The 21236-nt window shown below is 38.8% G+C and overlaps 1 protein-coding gene across 1 annotated transcript in view; it reads right to left on the reverse strand.

Annotated features, from left to right (window-relative positions):
* The window catches only part of tcf7l1a (transcription factor 7 like 1a), a 41896-nt gene that overhangs the window by 7024 nt on the left and 13636 nt on the right, over positions 1 to 21236 (reverse strand). Inside the window, exon 4 of the mRNA XM_051686092.1 lies at positions 4904 to 4987. Within this exon, the coding sequence (XP_051542052.1) occupies positions 4904 to 4987 (84 nt within the window). The remainder of the gene's footprint in view (positions 1 to 4903; positions 4988 to 21236) is intronic.

Consider the following 21236-nt stretch of genomic DNA (forward strand, 5'->3'; position numbering starts at 1 on the left):
ATGTAAGGTGGTGAGCCGTGGATTGAATGGGCTACTTGTTGGCTCAGCACGTCACAAGGGAGCGAAAGTGGAGAATGCAGTCTTGTTTTCTCCATGCTAACCTTCCCCCCACCTCTACGTAGGCAGTGGGTTTGACCTCTGCTCCAACCAGCGCTCCATGAATACGAACAAGGCCTGCATTGAGACACGGCTGGCTCTCGTTTCCCACAGTCCAAACATAAGCAGATCTCTGGGTTGCCTCGCTATCCTTTGCCTCTTACTGTGCTCTCTTTTCCTCTATCTGTCTGGCTGGCTGTGTTTATTTGTACATAATTTTGCATTCTATTTGCCAAAGCAAAGTGAGCCATTGACTAATGTAAACCCAGCGAGACTTTCAGAGATGTATCAAAGGTGTATCAAGGGATTGTTCTTGGGAAGATTGTGAAAGAAAGGCAGATAATAACTTTCACAGCTACTATACAATGTTCCTTGTCCACCATGATACTAAGGACTTCTGAATCTCTGTGCAAAGAGTGCTTGGACTTCCCCCTGTCTCGCTTGCTCTCCTATTGCCAAGAATCCCTGCTGTGTCAACACGCCGGCCGTTTCACCTCTGACACCAACAACCCAAGCGCAGACTGCCGCCAGACTGGGTACCCCACCCCCCTCTGCCCCCAATGGGGCCTGCTGACTCCAAGCATCTCAATAATTCAGATCAACACTTGGGACGAGTCCTCCAGTTTTTTGCATTATCTCTCAGAATGAGTGGGCTCTTTACAGCCAGAGCATTGGAAGTGTCCACCAGATTAACATTTAAGAAATGGTGTCTAGGGGGCTCAATTCCATAAATAAAAGCTTACATCAAGGACTGCGTGGGAAAAAAACAGTAAGGCCACAGCATGGTGAGTGTTGGCAAAATATGCAGGCTCAGCTGAGTCACTGGGTTCGGTAGCATTAGCATGGAAGAAAAACAACAATGACATGGCAACAATGGCACTCTCTCAGAAAACTGTTCTGGTTGAAAAACTAAAGAGTCCACCTTTAGATGGCAGAGCTAGGCTCTTCTTCATGTTGTTTGTCTGTCATTATGCACCATTTTAAGACAGGTCATTCTTTTGTTCAAACAAGTCCTGCAGTTCGTCAAGGGCGAAGTTTAAATCTCTTAAATCCACTTTTGTAAATTGGCTCGTAGGAGGAGAAGACACCTGACCAGCATGACAGTCAAAAAACAGCTCTCCAAACAGAAAAAGTGAGTCACTGTGTAAACAATGTTTCACCTTTTGTATCACGCTTAAACTACATTGACTCAAGAGTTCTCAAGTACATATTTACCAATGGAGCTAGTACAGCACTTCATTCAATGGCGACCTTAATAAAGACGCTCAAGACATTAAACTAAAGTTGAAACAAAGTCAGTCAAAGGTTGTAACGTAAGATTTCTAAGAGTTCTTTGGCGTGACGATCCTTGGTCCCAGACATTTGAAAATGACAAAAGACGAAATTGTATGTATGCTGATAAAAAAAAAAAAGTGCACAGTAAACGCTCTACACCTGTTGATAAATCTTTTGCTCTGCTCCGCCTGCACGGCCGAGGTGCACTCCACTCACAAAAGAGGACTTCTAGTGCCACCACATAGAGCTGTTAAAACTGGAGCTCTGCTAAAACAAGCACATTGTGGAGCAAGAACCAAATGTGGCCTGCTGTTTTTTTTTTCTTTTGGCTTCACCTCCTACATCTCTAACTTGAGTTACTGAGCAAACAGGCGTTTGAGCAAGCGGGGATCAAGACACAATGAATCGCCTTAGCACCGGAAGAATGAGAGGCTAAAAACAGATTCAAATGCAGGATAATAAAATAGTTCAGTGGAGAGGACAAGCCAAAACAAGCAGAGAGATTCATGCGTCACTTACAATGGGCACAATCAACATCTACAGGGGTACGCTAATCTCCAGGAAAGCACATGGCTTTAAATTTGATTTAAGCATCTCCATTAGAACCACAAATTCTTGTAGCTTAACATATTGGGAATATTATTATTACAATTAATTATTCAAGTGCTCTGTTGTCATTTTATGCAAAAGTTTTGTAATTTACCAGATATGGTAAATAGAGGCCATAACGGTTACAAATCACATGACGTCCATTTTTCCACATCAGCAGAAACATAATGCCTTTCACTAAGAACCATCAATTGTTAATGTCATTAGTGGGCAATTTAAACAAAATTGCCATTTGTAATCAGATTTTTGAAAATTTTAAAATGGCTGGTAGACTCATTAATGTCTGTTAAAGACAATACGGTTTCAAATCCTAAAATTCATGGCAGAATCATTGGGTGACCATTTATAACTGCATTCCTCAGAAGAACAATGTAAGTGGATAAAGATGCTCGGAATGCTGTAATCAATTTATAATAATTATTTAAAACAATCAGTCCTCTGACTACTTGTAAGCATGCCATTGAGATATGACTACAGCTAAGGTGGTGGCTAGCATTGCTGCCTCTAATGTTGACTTCGGATAAGATAAAAGACTAAGCGTGCACTTAAAAACTCCAACTAATGCTTTTTTGTTGCCAATTTGAGTGGCAACAAGACATTGCTAATCTACTTCTGGAAGAAGTTTAGGAAAAATTATTTTAGGAGTCTAGGGGACTAAATTCTCTTTACAGTACCATGGTATATCTAAATGTGGTTATTTAGACTTATTCAGACTTTACCATAGTATACTGTATATAGAAGTACCATGATTTTACCATAAAAATACAGAAAGCCTAATCCATTCCCATGGTTTTTGAACACCACCATGGTGTTCTTCTCCTTACAACATGTGGTGGTGTATACTGTATGAATGTGGTGAGTATACTGTACCATGGTATATAGTGAAGTACCATGGTATTTAAATTTGATACATGAACCATGTATTGCCACAGGAAAGGGACAGATTGCACAGATTTTATTTTTGTGGATTTCCCGCCCCCCCTTTCACCCAATTTGGAATGCCCAATTCCAGTGCGCTTTTAAGTCCTTGTGGTCGTGTAGTGATTCGCCTCAATCCGGGTGGCGGAGGATGAATCCCAGTTGCCTCCGCGTCTGAGACCATCAACCCATGCATCTTATCACGTGGCTTGTTGAGCGTGTCGCCACGGAGACATAGCATGTGTGGAGGCTTCACGCCATCCACCGCGGCATCCGCACTCAACTCACCATGCGCCCCACCGAGAACGAACCACATTATAGCGACCACGAGGAGGTTACCCCATGTGACTCTACACTCCCTAGCAACTGGGCCGATTTGGTTGCTTAGGAGACCTGGCTGGAGTCACTCAGCACGCCCTGGGATACGAACGAGCGAACTCCAGGGGTGGTAGCCAGCGTCTTTTACCACTGAGCTACCCAGGCCCCCGACTGCACAGATTTTGACCAAGACACACACACAGAGCTCACAGTGGAGTTGACAAGGCTGAAGTTCCCACAATGCCTCACTCATCACCTGCCCCTCTGTTCTGGTTTGATGCATTATTCATGCGGCCTGGGTCCGAATGCATTGTATAGAAGGCAGTGTGAATAGGTGGGCCCAGTTCTGCCATATCACACACACATGCACTCAGAGGAATGCCAACGGAATGCTAAACAAATCTGGTTCCTGAATAATTGAGTCTTTTTGACCATGCTGGCTTCCCTTATTAGCATGTGTGCCTTCTGGACCCAATCTGTGCAGCCACAAAAATGGTGTCCACAGGTCACTCACACCCTCCCGGCAGTCTTGTGTTATCTTAGCAGCCCCAGCTATTCATTAAGAACACAATAAACCCTTGAGCATGTCAACTAAATTATTTACCAACTCTAACTAATCCTTCAATCACAAGAGATTTGTCGAATCTGCATACCAGAAATGCATCCCCGATGCCAACATCTAATGAGGAGGCAAAGTCTGTTTTCCTAAACAGTACAATTCAGTGTTTTGGCTTTCTGTGCGGACAACACAACGCTGAGTGTTAACGCAAAGTCAGCATCAACAGGCTTCAATTGTCAACTCATCTCTGTACAATTGGATTGAAATTCCCCCGTTGCACATTTTCAGTCTGTCTGGAGTCCCACACCATGATAACAGGTTCTTTATGAAACACATGTCAAGTAAATAAGACAAAATGCCAGTGCTTGGTAGAGATTGGGGTGGGAAAAAAACTATATTTCAAAGTATTGCAATATTTTACCTCACAATCAATATCATATCACAAAGGCCCTGCTTAATTCCAACTCTCAGAGGGTCCAGTATACTGGTTTGTGGTCCACTGTGTACAGAGTCGCATTGTCAGGTCATCGTAATCTTGGCCTGAGAACTTTAAATTGTATTCTCGTTTAGAATAAACAGACCCAAATGTCTGTTTGGGAATCTCTTGAGCAAACGCTCTAATCTTCCAGCCCAGACCACAGTCAGTGATCACTTTGTCGCTGTGGCATAGGCTAAATCGTTTTGAGCGGACAACCTCCATGTTTGGAGGGGGAAAAAAACGTGTCTCCGGAATGGATTAGCTGCCATTTGGAGCGAGCATTCCTGAAGTTCTCCGCCATGGTGTCTGTTTAGGGTGAAGCATGTCAAAAGTTGGGTCGCATGAGTGGCCCGAGGGGGTGGAGGGGTGTGCAAATAAGTCTGTTGCTTGTTGATACTTACAACGACAAGCTTAAGCCCTAATTCTAAGCCGGGCTTCAGCTAAAAGCTAGTCATGCTTGTGTGGGCACAGGGGTGAGTTTTGCTTCCTGTTGGTCAAAAGAAGTTGCAAGCTGTTTTATATTTTAAAGTTAATCCTAAAATCTTTGCCTTCAAAACATTTGTTACACCAACGGGTAGACAAAAAAGCAAGTTCACAGCTGAAACACCTTTTTGATTACAAAATGATGTAATTTTTGCCGGCGAACTTACTAAGTGCCCTGGTGTGGGTGATCTGGGGTCTTTGAGGGCCGCTGTTCCAGGAACGTCAAGAAGGGGCCATTTCATCTGTAGATACTGCAAAGAACACAGAAAGGAAAGTCAAAAACAACCCAACACATTCAATATGTGGTCTACATGCCTTTGTATAAACAAAAACACACTCCATTTTTCTTTTAAGAGCTCTATTTGGATATAGTGATGCTATCTGTAGTAAAAGTATCTCTCAATCAGACAAAACAAAAATGAAACAAAACAAAAAACAAAACCACTTTTGTGGAGATTTTCTTCCTCCAGTCCAGACTTAGTTTGCACTGTATTAAAAATGGAATTTGCCTGGTCAATGGAAGATATTTCATGTTTTAAACTACAAATCGATTAAATTGACCTATGCATCATCCATTTCCTCGACACAGATTCCACCAGTCCAGCTGTTCTTTGTCTTAATTCATTTGAAAGCTGCGAGATGCACTCTTAGCACTGTTTAGCACCTGGGAGAATTAGCTGGGGCAGTTTTGGAGTCTGAGACAGAAGCAGCAGGGCCCAGGGGAGGAGGTGAGATGTGAAAGTTAAATATGATTTGGACTGCAGGTCCCAGCACAGTAAAAGTCCAGCTGGATGGACAGTATGTATGCATGTTAGTATGAAGAACAGCTGGGAGGAAGTCCCATTAGACAGGAGGGGAGAGGGGTCATGCAGAATTCATGGAGCAAGGTTATTATCGTTAACAAAAACTTAAAAACTAAATGAAAACATAAGAAACTAAACTAAAATACATTTTTGTGACTTTACAACAAAATAAAAATGTAAAACATGTTAAATATGTTTCATTAATGCATTAACTTGAGCAGTCGTAAAATACAAAAAATATATTACAATACTAAATACTAAAAAAGCTAAATATACTAAAAAACTAAAACTAAAATGAAACTAGTAAACTAAAAGCTAAACTTAAAAGTTGAAGAGTGAAAACTAATGAAAGAAACTTATTTGAAAAGTCAAATTGAAAATAAAATAGAAATAAGGACTTAATACAAAATACAAAACTATAACCCTGACATGGAGTGTTCCGTCTCAAATTTTACCCTCTATAAATCAGTGAGAGAGAATGGAGAGCACAGAGCGAAGCTGTTAAGAGTAAGAATGGTTTGGAGGAGTCACAGAGTGATGAATGAATAGACTTCCTATACGGAGGGAGCTGTTTATTGTGAAAACCCACATAGCTCTGTGTGCGCGTGTCAAAATTTGATGCCTCTCAGCTTCTTTGGGCCCCCATGTCTAGCACATTCGATTTTCAGCAGCAATGTATAAAATTGAGTTTTTCATCCCTTTCACGGAGTTGGAGCTTCCCTGCCTGGTTCAGTCATCTGGTTTGTGTAGAAGTCAGACCATATCAGATGTTTCTGTGGAGTTGTCCCTGCTGTATTTGAGCTCTTGAGTTTAGGGGCTGAAGACATATGCTTTTAGAGGATGTATATACCTCGGTAGCTCTTTTCACAAACAAAATTTATCATGCTTCTTGAGGGACACCACAAATATAGATGACTTATCTGACAAATCTTCATATTACCGATATCCAAACATATGTCACAGAGGTGGGCGGTATGACCACAATCTTATTTTATGGTACAGCCCTCTATGTTGCGAGTAAATCACTCACATATGTGACCAAATGTTGCGCTATGCAACTAAAAAATGGCTGTTACTAGCCACTGGCTAGTAAATATTCAGATTTTACTCGCCAGTGATTGAGTTGTGCAGTGGCGAAAAACAACTTTAGCACCGATATCCTTTCACTGTATGTTGTCTCATGAGCGCGCACGCAAAGGAAATTTACCTTATTTGACTCCAGTGGGTCCTGAGTTGCCGTGGACTGCAATGTCACCATCGCTTTAGTTGAGTTGTGATATGCCATAATTACATTTACATTGCATTTAACCACGTCAACTCAGATTTTGCATAAACTTTTCCACTGACTGTTTTCACAACATTCTTGGTTTTACAGCATGGCTACAGACCAGTATAATGCGTCTGTTGGAAGGTAAAATGTTTTGCAAAATTCGAGAGCTTGTAGATTTGAATTTGAGAACTTGTACAATAAATATTTGTGCAAGTCAATACACGTTATGCGAGTAAAGTTTGCTTTGACTTTGTTCCATGTAATGTGTGTCCAAAGATGAGATTCACGCACTCCATTTTCATTTAATAATGTCTGATTTGTTTACAGTCAGTTGTTGATCAAAAAGAAAAAAGAAGCGTTAGCCTAATTCTAATCACACATTGCACTGGTGAGGTAAAAACCGTGAAACGTCTCTCTCGTTAATGTTCGCCAAACCGTAAACACTTGCGGAACTGTCTGTTCTTTTAAAGAGAGCATTTTAGCGCTTGTTATACATATCAAATATAAACTCAATGTTAATACTTGTAAATCATACAAATGATGTATAACTACAAGAATACATTTGCATGCTTTGATGTTCAAAAAACACACAATATTTCTCATACTGTACATTTCTGCTAAACCTATTTTCATCCTCTGGCTCAAACGCTCTGATTTAGGTCCTGTCTCTTTAAAGCCCCCCTTTCCGAAAAGCCCAGTCTGCTCTGATTGGTTAACCGCGTAGAGCGTGTGTCGGAAATGTAATGGCCTTTACCATAACCGAGTTTCAGGCTTCCTGAGCAGCTGTAAACACTATTGTAACTATGGTAACAGTGGCGTCTGTTTTTGCCGTAGCAGTTTGAGTCCGATATTGAAAGTTTGGAAGAACAAAGTGATCGACCCAAACCACCTTCGCTAGCATGACTTGAGCAGGACGTTTCACAGTGGTAAGTTTTTTTTTCTCCCCTTTTCTACCCAATTTGGAATTCCCAATGCACTCTAGGTCCTCGTGGTGGCGTAGTGACTCGCCTCAATCCGTGTGGCGGAGGACGAAAAGTTGCCTCCGCGTGTGAGACAGTCAATCCGTGCATCTTATCACGTGGCTTGTTTTAATTGTGTAGTTTTCTTACCAGTACACTGTTGATTATTGTGAACCTAACAAAGCTTAAAGCAAAAGTGCATCTAAATTAGTCATCTTTTGCTGGAATGGGTGTAGCTGAACTTTTTTCGCCCGAGCTATGAATGGAGAACAGAGGCTTACTCCTGGTTGGACATTACTGGGTGTACTAGAGAGTTAGTGAGCAAGTTAGCCATGGACTACTGTGGATAGCAGAAGTAACAGCTTGTAATTATTTAAGACTCTTGAGATTGACCGTTTTGTTACACAGTTTTAAGTAAAAGCTGCCCACAGCTGAATAGTAAAACTTACCAAAACAATAACATTACATAGCAAGTTAGCCGAGCACTACCATGGATTGCAGATGTAAAATGACCATTTATAAAAATAAATCCATCTCCACACTTGATCACTATTCATGATAGTAAGAATAACAAACAATCTGCATAATTTTACACAATTGTAGGTAAAAGTGGGCCCACAGCTGATTAGCAAAACTATTTCAACACAATAACATTAGCTAGCAGGTTAGCAGAGGCCTACAGCTGTGCACTGGGTTGCACTATGGTGCACTATGCACCATAGCTACAACACAAAACTCCGTTTTTGAACTCTCGGTAGCAGATAAATCCACAAATAATCAAACATACATACAGGTTGAGATCCTGAAGTGCCAGATTGTCCCAACAAAGTGTGAACTGCACCATCTTTCAGGAGTAACCGTCTTGAAAATCTGGCATTGGTTGTACTGCTAAATAATTAAAATAAAATGTAACCACTGATTCTTCAATTCGTCTGCCTTTGGAAGTCCAAACAAAAAGAGGTTTTGATTTTGCAATGAAGAAAACAGTGTCTTCTCGACATGGTGACAACACTAGCCCAACTCATCCTGGCCTCGACAATAAGTACGTTTGTTTGAGGGCGGGCCAAAGTAGCTTCTGACCAACTAGAATTGTGATATAGTCAATTAAAAGTGAAACAATCTGTCTGTAAACAATTGTTGGAACAATTTCTCGTGTCATGAACAAAGTAAATGTCCTAAACATCTTGCCAAAACTATAGTTTGCTAATATGAAATAGATGGAGTGGTTAAAAAATTAGATTTAATGACTTCAACCTAAGTGTATGTAAACTTCTGACTTCAACTGTAGATATATATATATATATATATATAAAAAATCACGGTATAAACTATTATATTAAAATCTCTACCAGTTGAAACATGTATGATTTCGCAAGTCCAAAGTTACAATACAGATTTGTTGAAAACAAAAGCAGTTTATGAGCGGTGACTGGTACAGTTTCCTTACAGCTGGCAGGATGAACCAAGACCTTGCACCCTTTGCACTATTTATTAAAGATCTGCATGTAGAGTTCACTTTCACTTCCATTCAAAAGCTGACTCCATTGTCCAAACTACAGTTCATAAAAGGGATAGTTCACCCAAAAATGAAAATGTTACGCAGAATGTTAGGTACTGTCAGTCACAGTGACCATTCACATGCACTACTTAGTTCATATTTGTTTTTCCATACAACAAAAGTGAATGGTGACTGAGGCTAACGTTCAGCCTAGCAATGACATGAAAGTGAGTAAGTGATGACAATTTTCATTTTTGGCTGAACTATCCCTAAGAGTAACTAAGAGCAACATTCATTTTGGCCAGGCAGTCAAAGAGAACATCTTTACATCTGTGGTCAGCTTTCAGGAAGGCCTCTGTGACTGGTTCTTGAGAGGAACCGCTCTGAGGAACATCTCATTTTTCTGGGGAGGCCTTGAAGTGTTTCTGGTATTTGCAGCTGCAGTTAAAGGGAATGGGTGACTGACAAAATACAATCTACTTTCCTCATCATAACCACCATCATGCCACCTGACTGAAAACTTCACATACTATCTTGAATTACAATCTCGGTTTTGCCTTCCCACACAAAATACACACACTAACGGGCTGCAGGGACATGTGCCCTGCTTTTTTGGAGACACAAAAGAGAGACTGGCCAAAATAAACAGCCCTGGGATCTGGGGATTTGTATGTGAAAGCCATAATTCCAGGAGCAGATGCCTAACTATATGCAACATTAACTTCTTGTTGAGAAGAAAAAATAAATGGTGTGCAAACTTAAACCCTTCAAAAAATACATCAAATTTTAGGGGCCTTGCGGAAAAACATTTTTACTTTAAACTTATCGACCGATAAGGGTTTTAAATACAGATACCGATATTTAAAGATCAGGCTGGCAGATTTATATATTTAAATGTATTTTTAGATGAATGTGTTATCGCCAAAAATCTATGTCAATAGTTTTTTTCATAATTTCAAAATAAGAGTCCCTGGTGTGTTTTGGGCTCATTTATACTTAAAAATCCAGGGTTATGCACTCAATTTTCATTTTGTCTAGTTATTACTGGGATTTTGGTTGAACAAAAAACTGCATCTGGAATTTTATTCATTTTGGACTCTTTGTCTTTGCCCACCATTGTAAAGTAATATATATATATATATATATATATATATATATTTTTTTTTAACATTTTACAAATCAATTTCAAAAACTATCGGCTGACTAATCGGATATCGGCCTTTCCCACCACCTTAGTTATCGGTATCGGCAAAATCCACTATCGGTTAACCTCTAATATATACAGATCTGGTAAAAATTAAGAGACCACAGCAAAATTATCAGTTTCTCTGGATTTACTATTTATTTGTATGTGTTTGAGTAAAATTAACATTTTTGGTTTATATAGAGAACTGACAACATTTCCCAAATTCCAAATAAAAATATTGTCATTTAGAGCATTTATTTGCAGAAAATGACAACTGGTCAAAATAACAAAAAAGATGCAGGTGTTTTCAGACCTCGAATAAAGAAAACGAGTTCATATTAATTTTTAAATGCAATACTAATGTTTTACCTTAGAAAGAGTTCAGAAATCAATATTTGGTGGAATAACCCTGATTTTCATTTATAGCTTTCATGCGTCTTGGCATGCTGTTGGGTGACTTTATGCCACTCTTGGTGCAAAAATTCAAGCAGCTCGGCTTTGATTGATGGCTTGTGGCCATCCATCTTCCTCTTGATCACATTCCAGAGGTTTTCAATGAGGTTCAGGTCTGGACATTGGGCTGGCCACGACAGGGTCTTGATCCAGTGCTCCTCCATCCACACCTTGATTGACCTGGCTGTGTGGCATGGAGCATTGTCCTGCTGGAAAAAACAATCCTCAGAGTTGGGGAACATTGTCAGAGCAGAAGGAAGCAAGTTTGCTTCCAGGATAACCTTGTATGTGGCTTGATTCATGTGTCCTTCACAAAGACGACTCTGCCCGATTCCAGCCTTGCTGAAGCATCACCGATCCTGGTCACCTAATGGTTAGACGGAAACCTGGAGAGGCCTTCGAGCCACAGTGTCTCGCACCCACTGTGGAATTTTGTGGAGGATCGGTGAATATTCCACCAAATATTGATTTCTGAACTCTTCCTAAGCTAAACCATTAGTATTGTGTGGTTTAAAAATGAATATGAACTTGCTTTCTTTGCATTATTCGAGGTCTGAAAACACTGCATCCTTTTTGTTATTCTGACCAGTTGTCATTTTCTGCAAATAAATGCTCTAAAGGACAATATTTTTATTTGGAATTTGGAAGAAATGTTGTCAATACATGTTGTATAGAATAAAACAAAAATGTTCATTTTACTCAAACACATACCTATAAATAGTAAATCCAGAGATACTAGGGGGGGCCTGGGTAGCTCAGTGTGTATTGATGCTGACTACCACCCATGGAGTCACGAGTTTGAATCCAGGGTGTGCTATTGACATGGGGTAACCTCCTCGTGGTCGCGATTAGGGGTTCTCGCTCTCAATAGGGCGCATGGTAAGTTGTGCGTGGATCACGGAGAGTAGCATGAGCCTCCCATGCTGTGAGTCTCCGCGGTGTCATGCACAGCGAGCCACGTGATAAGATGCATGTATTGAATGTCTCAGAAGCGGAGGCAACTGAGATTTGTCCTCCGCCACCCGGATAGAGGTGAGTAAACGCACCACCACAAGGACCTACTAAGTAGTGGGAATTGTGCATTCCAAATTGGGAAAAAAGGGGATAAAATTAAAACAAATTTTTAAAAAAATCCAGAGAAACTGATAATTTTGCAGTGGTCTCTTAATTTTTTCCAGAGCTGTGTGTGTGTGTGTGTGTGTATGTATGTATGCATTATATATATATATATATATATATAAACATTGCTTCCATCTGGCCAGGTAGACAGTATTTTTTATACGACAGTTATATTATAATCTTATATATTATAATACTATATAAATAATACAATATTTTATCAATTATATACTTGTGGTGGCCCCAACGTGGTCTTCTGCTGTTGTAGCCCATCCACCTCAAGATTCGACGTGTTGTGCATTTTGAGATGCTATTCTGCTCACTACAATTGTACAGAGTGTTTATCTGAGTTACTGTAGCCTTTCTGTAAGCTCGAACCAGTCTGTCCATTCTTCGTTTACCTCTCTTATCAACAAGGCGTTTCCGTCTGCAAAACTGCTGCTCACTGGATGTTTTTTTTGTTGTTTTTTTTGGCACCATTCTTAGTAAACTCTAGAAACTGTTGTGTGTAAAAATCCCAGGAGATGAGCAGTTACACAAATACTCAAACCAGCCCGTCTGGCACCGACAATCGTGACAAGGTTGAAATCACTGAGATCACATTTTTTCCCCATTCTGATGGTTGATGTGAACATTAACTGAAGCTTCTGACCCAAATCTGCATGATTTTATGCACTGCACTGCTACCACACACTTGGCTGATTAGATAATCGCATGAATAAGTAGGTGTACAGGTGTTCCTAATAAAGTGATCAGTGAGTGTAATATATAAATATGATATAAAAATGTCATAATGTAAAAATAATTACAGACATTGCTTTCATTTGGCCAAGCAAACACAGTACAGTAAGGCAATCTCAAAATGGTCAAATATCAGCTGATCAGCCTGGCTGATTTATCACTCAGTACCTTTTCAAAATATATAATATCTTGATATTCATAGCCAATTATATAGATATTAAAAAATTAACAAGCACATCTAGAGCTTGAATATTCAATAATTATAAAATGAGTGTTACTCATTGCCTTAGGCAGGGCTATGACAGGAGACATATTTTAACTACTTTAATCAGGTTCATGCAGTTTAATTTCACAAATATGCCTGGAGAGAGTTTGCTGCCATCTTGTCGGATAGATGTTGATTTGCTCTTTGCTCGTAGGTCACATAGAAAGAATGAAGCGCTGTTTAAATACTTTCCACGCCACCGAGCAAAGATGATGGGTATCTTTAACAGGATTATGACAACGTAAAATTTCATAAATATACTCAATCATGACAATCAAATGGTAGAAATGAAGCCTTTAGTCAAAACACGCATAAGACGACACCCCTTTAACGGGATATGTGAAAGCTGCAACATGTGTTGCCACAACCGCAGGTTTTGTTTGGATACCAGAGATTTTAAATGGCATACCACAAGAGTTTGCAGAAAACAACTAATCCTGAGTGGGGTGGAGCCAAGTAAGTAATGTCAATCATTCAAAGCATGGCTACATTTCTCCCCAATGATTCCTCCCATTTCTCACACACACCCTCCACTAGAATGGAACTGAACGCTCGTGGAGCACAAAGGAGTCTATTACCATCTAAGCATTGGAACAGTTAAGCCAGACAAAGGCAGTGGATTATATGTATGTATGCCTATAGGGCAGTGCCCTGATGCAGCCAGAGAGGCTTGACATCACCTGGCTCATTTATTTATGCGAGCGACACCTCTTGCTGGTCTTTTCACTGCCGCTGGAGGGAAATATAAAGAGGTGGTGGTTTCAAGCTCACCCTCACCGCAGGCTGGCATTCAGGCCTATTGTTTATTTTAGAGCTGCGAGAGTTTGCAATAATTAAGTAAACAATTTATAGGCAAACGATACACCTATCTGTGCTAATTGGAAATTAATTTGCGGGCATTCTTGACCGCCTCCAAATATGAATGAGAATCCTTCCCTGCAAACTGCATAAATCCTGCTGTCAGAAAAAAAAAAACAAAAAAAAACTTGGGAAAAGAAAAACAAAATGTTAATAAGCAAAACATTAAGTCAAAATAAAGTCAGAGTTCATAAATTAAACTATGAGGATGTGAAGCTCATTAAAAGGAGGCTTATCTTATTACAGAAACAATAAGCAGTGATTTAGCCAACAAATCACCTATTCATCCACCAATCCCATTAGGAAGTAATTCAGCAATGTTCTGAGAAGTTCGGAGAACTTTAAGTTCCAAAGTGTCAGCATATGCTAACTTTGCTTTTGGTACTGGATCCAAACTTTCATGCTTATGAACAGCCATAGCAAAAAATGTCCATTAAATAAATATAACATAGGGGTGCACAATATTTCTGACCATATATGATGATATTGGTATTGACTTATTTTAAGTTATATATTATATATATATTTGTATTTGGCTAATTGGGCTGGTATTGGTAGCAAATACTTTTAGGGCATATTTTCCCCATTCAAACAGTACACTTTTTTTTTTATTTTTTTTTATGCCAGGTTACATAAGTATGTAACTGTTTTTTTTCCTATTGTACATTAAAATGAAGCATAAAAATTCTAGATTTACATTTCATTGTTAAAACTGTCTTTTCAAAACAACATAAGAATATAGAATTATAATATAAGTCAACATTCAGGCTATCTCGGTCATAATAAAAAGAATTACCAGCTATCTGTATCAGTGTAAATCTGTATACTAATTTAATAAAAGTAATAGTGTACTTTCTTTGCAAAAAAATTGTTTCCCTCCAAGCAGACATATCAGTAAAGATTTATATTATTAGTGACCATATCAGTTATCTGCCACAAAATTAATTATTAATTGAATTAAATATAATAATCAACTATCCGTATTGGCCAAAATATCAGTGCATCAATTTTATCTTATGAATCTAATTAATCTAAATCATCCAAATGCAATGGAGCACTTGTTTGTGGTTTGTTTCAGTATTTCAGTGGCACTGGCTGACCTGCCTACATTAGCTGTCTTTAAAGTGGCTCTTTTCATCAAGCCAGTGGCTTCCACACAGAATTGGGCTTCAGCTTTAACAGGAAACACTCATGACTGACAGTTGCTCCCCAAGTTCCCATGGATACTATTGTGACCTCATTGATAACACTACTCCCTCCATTCACTGCCTACTTAAAGAACTGGTTCAGAGGTCAGCCATCCAGAGACCAGGGGTTTCCATGGCAATGTGGCCCATTTAGGGACAGCAACAGAGACAAAGTTTTGCATTCAACAACCATCCAGTAAAGAGAAATGTTGCAGAGGAAAAAGAACTACCTTTGGGAGGCACCTTCAGATTCTAATCATGAATGCATGTATAGCATAAATATAAAAGGTACAAAGACTTCCTAAAATTAGAAATATACTTCAAAATACATAATTGCATTAATGTTTTCAACAGAAATGCACATATACTTAAGAATAAGAGAGTTATTGTGATGCAAGGCAAAACAGTAGGTCAAAATAAAACCCAACGCATAATTACGACCACGAGCAAGTAATAAGCTGTCTGTTAGGAGTTCTGTTTTTCTGCAAAGGTGAAATGCAGCTACCCTCCTTAAAGTCAATTACAAGTCATTTATATGGTTTCCAGTATTTCGGTATCTGGTTACACTGAACACTGAAGTCTAAACTATACCCAGGTTTTCGATGCACAGCCTTGGCTTGTTAACCCACGAGCAGCCAAGAGGGGTAACAAAGACTTGCTTTAACCCAAAAAGGGCCTATTCTATCTGAAATACATTTGAAAACTTTAAACAAATCAAACTTTTGATAGTAACTGCATTTTGCAATAGTATAATCTGTTTCACCATAAAATGTGTTTAAGGATTTGCATTTTTGCCATATGACACATGAAATGCTGAAGGGAAACACGTTTATTCCAATGAACATTTGAGGGCCCAATTAAAGACAGTTGAAGATAAATAGAGAAACAGTCTGAACCTCCTTTTCTCAAATGCTGAGTGCATAATGAAGACAAAGAGCTTATTGTGCTCACTCTGTAAACTACCCCCCCCCCCCAGCATACAGACCAACTCAAACTTCACCCCTTCCCCAACATGCTCCTCCCACAAAAAACAACTGGCATCAATAGAGCACATACAAAAAATCATGTCAACCGATTTAGATTAAACTGCAGAACTTAAGCTCATTAAAAGGCAGATTTGTTGACAAGCCTCACTCCATATGGAGTCCTAACTCAAGGCACAACAAATAAACAGGCTTATATTTTATAACCTTTTAACTGCAAAAGATATACTTGAGTCTACGCAGAGATGCCTAGGGGAGATTGCATTTCGTAGCAGAGGAAATCACATTAAAAATATTTGACAATTAAATGTAGGAGAGAAAATAGTGCAGTCTTCTGCAAAATTGCATTAAATTACTACATGTTATCTGATTTAGGATATCATCAATCTTTAGACTATTTACAAATGTTCCTTATTGTCCAATGACAGTCTGGGGGTGAGAGGGAGAGGGGTATTGGAAGCATTACTCAACGTACCTGCGACACATAAATTGCAACAACAAGTGATAGCTCTCTGTACTGCCTAATTTTTTTAAACTTTGTGCCTTGTTAAACCAGTTCCCTCCTGCAAACAATTAGTGCCGGACCACGTACCACTGGAGTGTGTGCATACATGCACGTGTGTGCGTGCGCCTGGAAGTGCAGGAGGCAAAGGAGTGAAAGACAGAGAGGGAAAGAAGGGGGAGCAAGAAAGAGAGTGTGGAGAGGGGAAAGGGGCTTGGAGTGCAATTATATTGGGAATTTATGGCCTGAGAAACAATTTATAAATCACAGTGCATGGGCTAACACAATCCAGATTTCACTGCTCGCAGCTGTAACTGGCTCTAAAATACACACAGCGTGTTTGTGCGGTTTTCACAAGGTTGGGTCTAGGAACCGGGCAGCTGGGGGTCGGGGGGGGAACAATCGACATTGGCAGTGACAAACTGTGGGAGTCTTTCACGGAGAGCAAGACCCAGTGCTAGCAATTGTTTACAATTGCAGACGAAAAGTATAAAATCTAAACAACTGGCGCCTGGGCCTCAAATTAAAAACATGCATATTGTTATAAACGAGCTTCCCTCTGCAGCTGAACGTCACCAAATGGAGTATACTGTAAGTTTTGCATTGTTGACGGATGTCGTCAACAAAGGGGACTTAACCTTTGTAAAGGTGAAGACTTTTGATAAGTATGAGTCTTGGTTGACGACAACGTCAGCAAAGTCTGGGGACATACTGTAAGTGTTGGAAAAGTGACAACTTTTGACGGGTTCATAAGAAACCCAAAATGGAGAACAACATCTTTGAAAGTAGAGGACATAACTGTCACAACTACTTTAGATGTGACAACTTCAGCAAAGTTAGGAGATGTAACCTCTGAAATGGTGACTACCTTTGACAAATCTATAGGAAACGCAAAATGAAGTACAAGATTTAGTTGATGACGACAGTCAACAAAGATAGGGGACATAGCCATTAGAAAGGTGATGACAATCGACAAGTTTATAAGAAATCCAAAATGAGTTTTGTTTGATGACAATGTCAGCGAAATTAGGGGACATAACAGTTGGAAAAGTGACTACTTTTGATAAGTATATAAGAAACCCAAAATGGAGAACAACATCAACGAAAGTAGGGGGTGTAACTATCGTGACTACTTTAGATGAGACGACGTCAGCAAAGTTAAAGGAATATTTCACCCAAAAATGAAAATTTTCTGATAATTTACTCACCCTCAGGCCATCCAAGATGTATCTGAGTTTCTTTCTTCATCAAAACAGAATTTAAGATTTTTAGGATTTCATTTCAGGCCTCCTCCTTTAAACAATGCAAGTGAATGTCCTCCATTTTTTGACAGTCCAAAATGCATATTTAGGGTGCATCAAAATAATCCACAACTCCAATCGACGAATAAAGTTCTTCTGAACCCAAACGATTGATAATTTTTAGAAACAAAACACGAAAAACAATACTTATATACTTTTTAACTACAAATGTTCGCTTCCGTACATCTCTGTGATGCATGCTCATGAGAGGGATGAAGAAAGCTCGTTGGTAAGGTCACGTGGAGGAGGCAGGAAGCGCGTCATTGTTTACAAGAGAAGGAGAGCTGTACAAAAGTTGAACTGTCTTTGCTGTAGATTTGTATAAGTGTATTGTTCAAAGTGGTCGTTTGGTGTGTGTATCCTGGATGCTTCAACCTTCAGAAACCCCAAAGAAAATGCATGCCGGGAAAAACTTTTCATCGATTGCCTATACATGATCATGAGCGATTGATGCTCTGGCTTATCGCGCTGAACCTGAATATCAGTATACCCCTACATTCTCTCAAATATTGGAGGATGTGCAGTGAACATTTTACCCCTGAGGATTTTAGACCATCAAAAGAAACAAGTGTCGATATCTGAATTCATCGGCTGTGCCCGTGCTGTTTTTCCAGCGAACTCAGGTATGTGTGAAAACTCTGTCATTGTCACGCCTCCCTCAGCACTACACTTCTCATCACCCGATTTCTAATTCACCACACCTGCACTCAATTCACTCGCTCATCACTGCCTGCATAAATAACTCACCTTCACGCCACTTCAGCAGTGTATATTTACCTATCTGTATTCGCTCTTGATCTTTGTCGATATCTGTTAAGAGCTTACTCTGCTGTTTTGCCTGTTACCTCTTCTTCAGTTTGTGAAGCTTCTCTTCTGTGATATCACCTGTACCATTGATCTCACTGTGTAAACCCTGTAAATCTCAGTAAACACTCTCTCACTTGTTTTTACTAACTACAACTTGTGTGGCTTGAATTCCTGACAGTCATATAGCATATATATTTCTGCTAAAGAATAAGCACAAGTAGATAATGCAACGGCATTGCCCCGAAATAAAGGATGGTTATTTACTGCAGTAATGTTTTTTTATTATTTTATATTGTTTTGAAATTGTTTTGGACTGTTTTGGTTTGTGAACGGCGCTTGGTCTGTAGTTTGTGCAAGTTTATTTTGTAAACAATGACGCGCTTCCTGCCTCCTCCCCCACGTGACGCATGACCTTACCGACGAGCTTACGTCATCCCTCTCATGAGCGCGCATCACAGATATGTACGGAAGCAAACATTTGTAGTTAAAAATGATATAAGTATTGTTTTGTTTCTAAAAATAATCAATCATTTGGGTTCAGAAGAACTTTATTTGTCAACTGGAGTCGTGTGGATTATTTTGATGCACACTAAATATGCATTTTGGACCGACAAAAAATGGAGGACATTCACTTGCATTGTTTAAAGGAGGAGGCCTCAAATGAAATCCTAAAAATCTTAAATTCTGTTTTGATGAAGAAAGAAACTCAGATACATCAGTAAAACCTTTGAAGTGGTGACTACCTTTGACGAATTTATAGGAATCACAAAATAAATTACACATTTAGTTGATGACAGTCAACAAAGGTAGGGGACATAGCCGTTGGTTGGAAAGGTGACGATTTTCAACAAGTTTTTAAAAGAAATCCAAAATGGAATATGAGTTTTAGTTGATGACAACAGTCAACAAACGTAGGGGACATAGCCATTAGAAAGGTGATGACTTTCAACAAGTTTATAAGAAATCCAAAATGAGTTTTGTTTGATGACAATGTCAGCGAATTTAGGGGACATAAGAATTGGAAAAGTGATGACATATGACAAGTTTATAAGAAACCCAAAATGGAGTCTTTTTTAAAAATTAACATCAACAAAAGAAGGGAACATAACTGTTGGGAAAGTGACTACTTTAGATGAGACAACATCAGCAAAGTTAGGGGACATCAGTGTTGGAATTTTTTATTTATTTATTTATTTTTATGTTTTTATAAGAAACCCCAAACGGGGAACAACAGTGTTGTTTTTCACACAGTTTTTTGTTTTAGTCAGTTTTAGTCTTTTGACAAAAATGTCCTTTAAAATTAGTCAATATTTCGTCATTTCATATTCATTAATTTTAGTCAAGGAAAATAACATCTTTTAGTTGATGATGATGCGCAAAATGGAAAAGACCAAACTTTAATCAAATATTTAGACATTTAGAATATAACTATAAACATTTTCTAATTTAAACATATAAATACCCTACACTGTCCTTGTTGTGAAAAACCTGATCTCCTAAAATAATAATGAATAGACTTCAGTATTAGCTACCTTTTAGAAGCTAGCCTACTGTATTCTAAATTCTTCATACTTTAGAGATTTTAATACATTTTCTGTGAAAGGATATTACATTGCGTGTAGCATGTTTATTTGAAAACAGTGTATTCACAACGTAAGTTATGCAACGCAAATTACACATATTCTGACTAGTGCGTCATTTAGTTAAAGCTCATTGGCTTCATTGTGCAAATGTAAGTTGTTATATTACAAATACGTATGTTGTGAATATACTGTATTGATAAATCTCATGTATAAATAGGATGTGTTTAAATGAGGTAATAACCCTGTTTTGAAGCGTTTCATTTTGCCGGTGTTCAGCACGTTATTGGATTATTGACTTCAATATACAGACATATCTAGAGGTTTCTTGCACATTTAATATCTTGCAGTATAATTTTTATCTCATCATATTTTCGTCAACAGTATACTTGAATAAAATGGTTTACTTATCGTCATCAAAAAACCCTTCGTCCACAAACATTTCCGTCAGTGATTCTGTTGATGAGATTAACACTGGAACAATGTCAACAGAAGTAGGGGACGTAACTATTGATGAGACAACATCAGCAAAGTTTGGGGATAAAACTTTTGGAAAGATGACTATTTTTGACAAGTTTATAGGAGTCGCAAAACGGAGTACAATTTTTGGTTGATGACAACCTAAGCAACGTTAGCAAATGTAACCACTGAAATTTAGGGATCTGCAAAACTACATATTTTCAAAATTGACTCGTCTGTATAATCTGAACGAATGTAATCGGTAAAAGGACTAACTGTATAATTTCGGCTGGTTTCGGGATCACTTGTTAAGACAAATTTCTTAGGGGGCATTTATATTAGATGTGTTCTTGTATTAAGCACAGCTACAGTTGAAGTCAGAAGTTTACATACACCTAGGTTGATATCATTAAAACTCATTTTTTAACCACTCCACAGATTTAAGCAAACTATAGTTTGGCAAGTCGTTTAGGACATCTAATTTGAGCATGACATGAGTAATTTTTCCAACAACTGTTTACAGACAGAT

Source organism: Myxocyprinus asiaticus, chromosome 43, assembly GCF_019703515.2.
Source record: "Myxocyprinus asiaticus isolate MX2 ecotype Aquarium Trade chromosome 43, UBuf_Myxa_2, whole genome shotgun sequence".
NCBI classification, from domain to species: Eukaryota; Metazoa; Chordata; class Actinopteri; order Cypriniformes; family Catostomidae; genus Myxocyprinus; species Myxocyprinus asiaticus.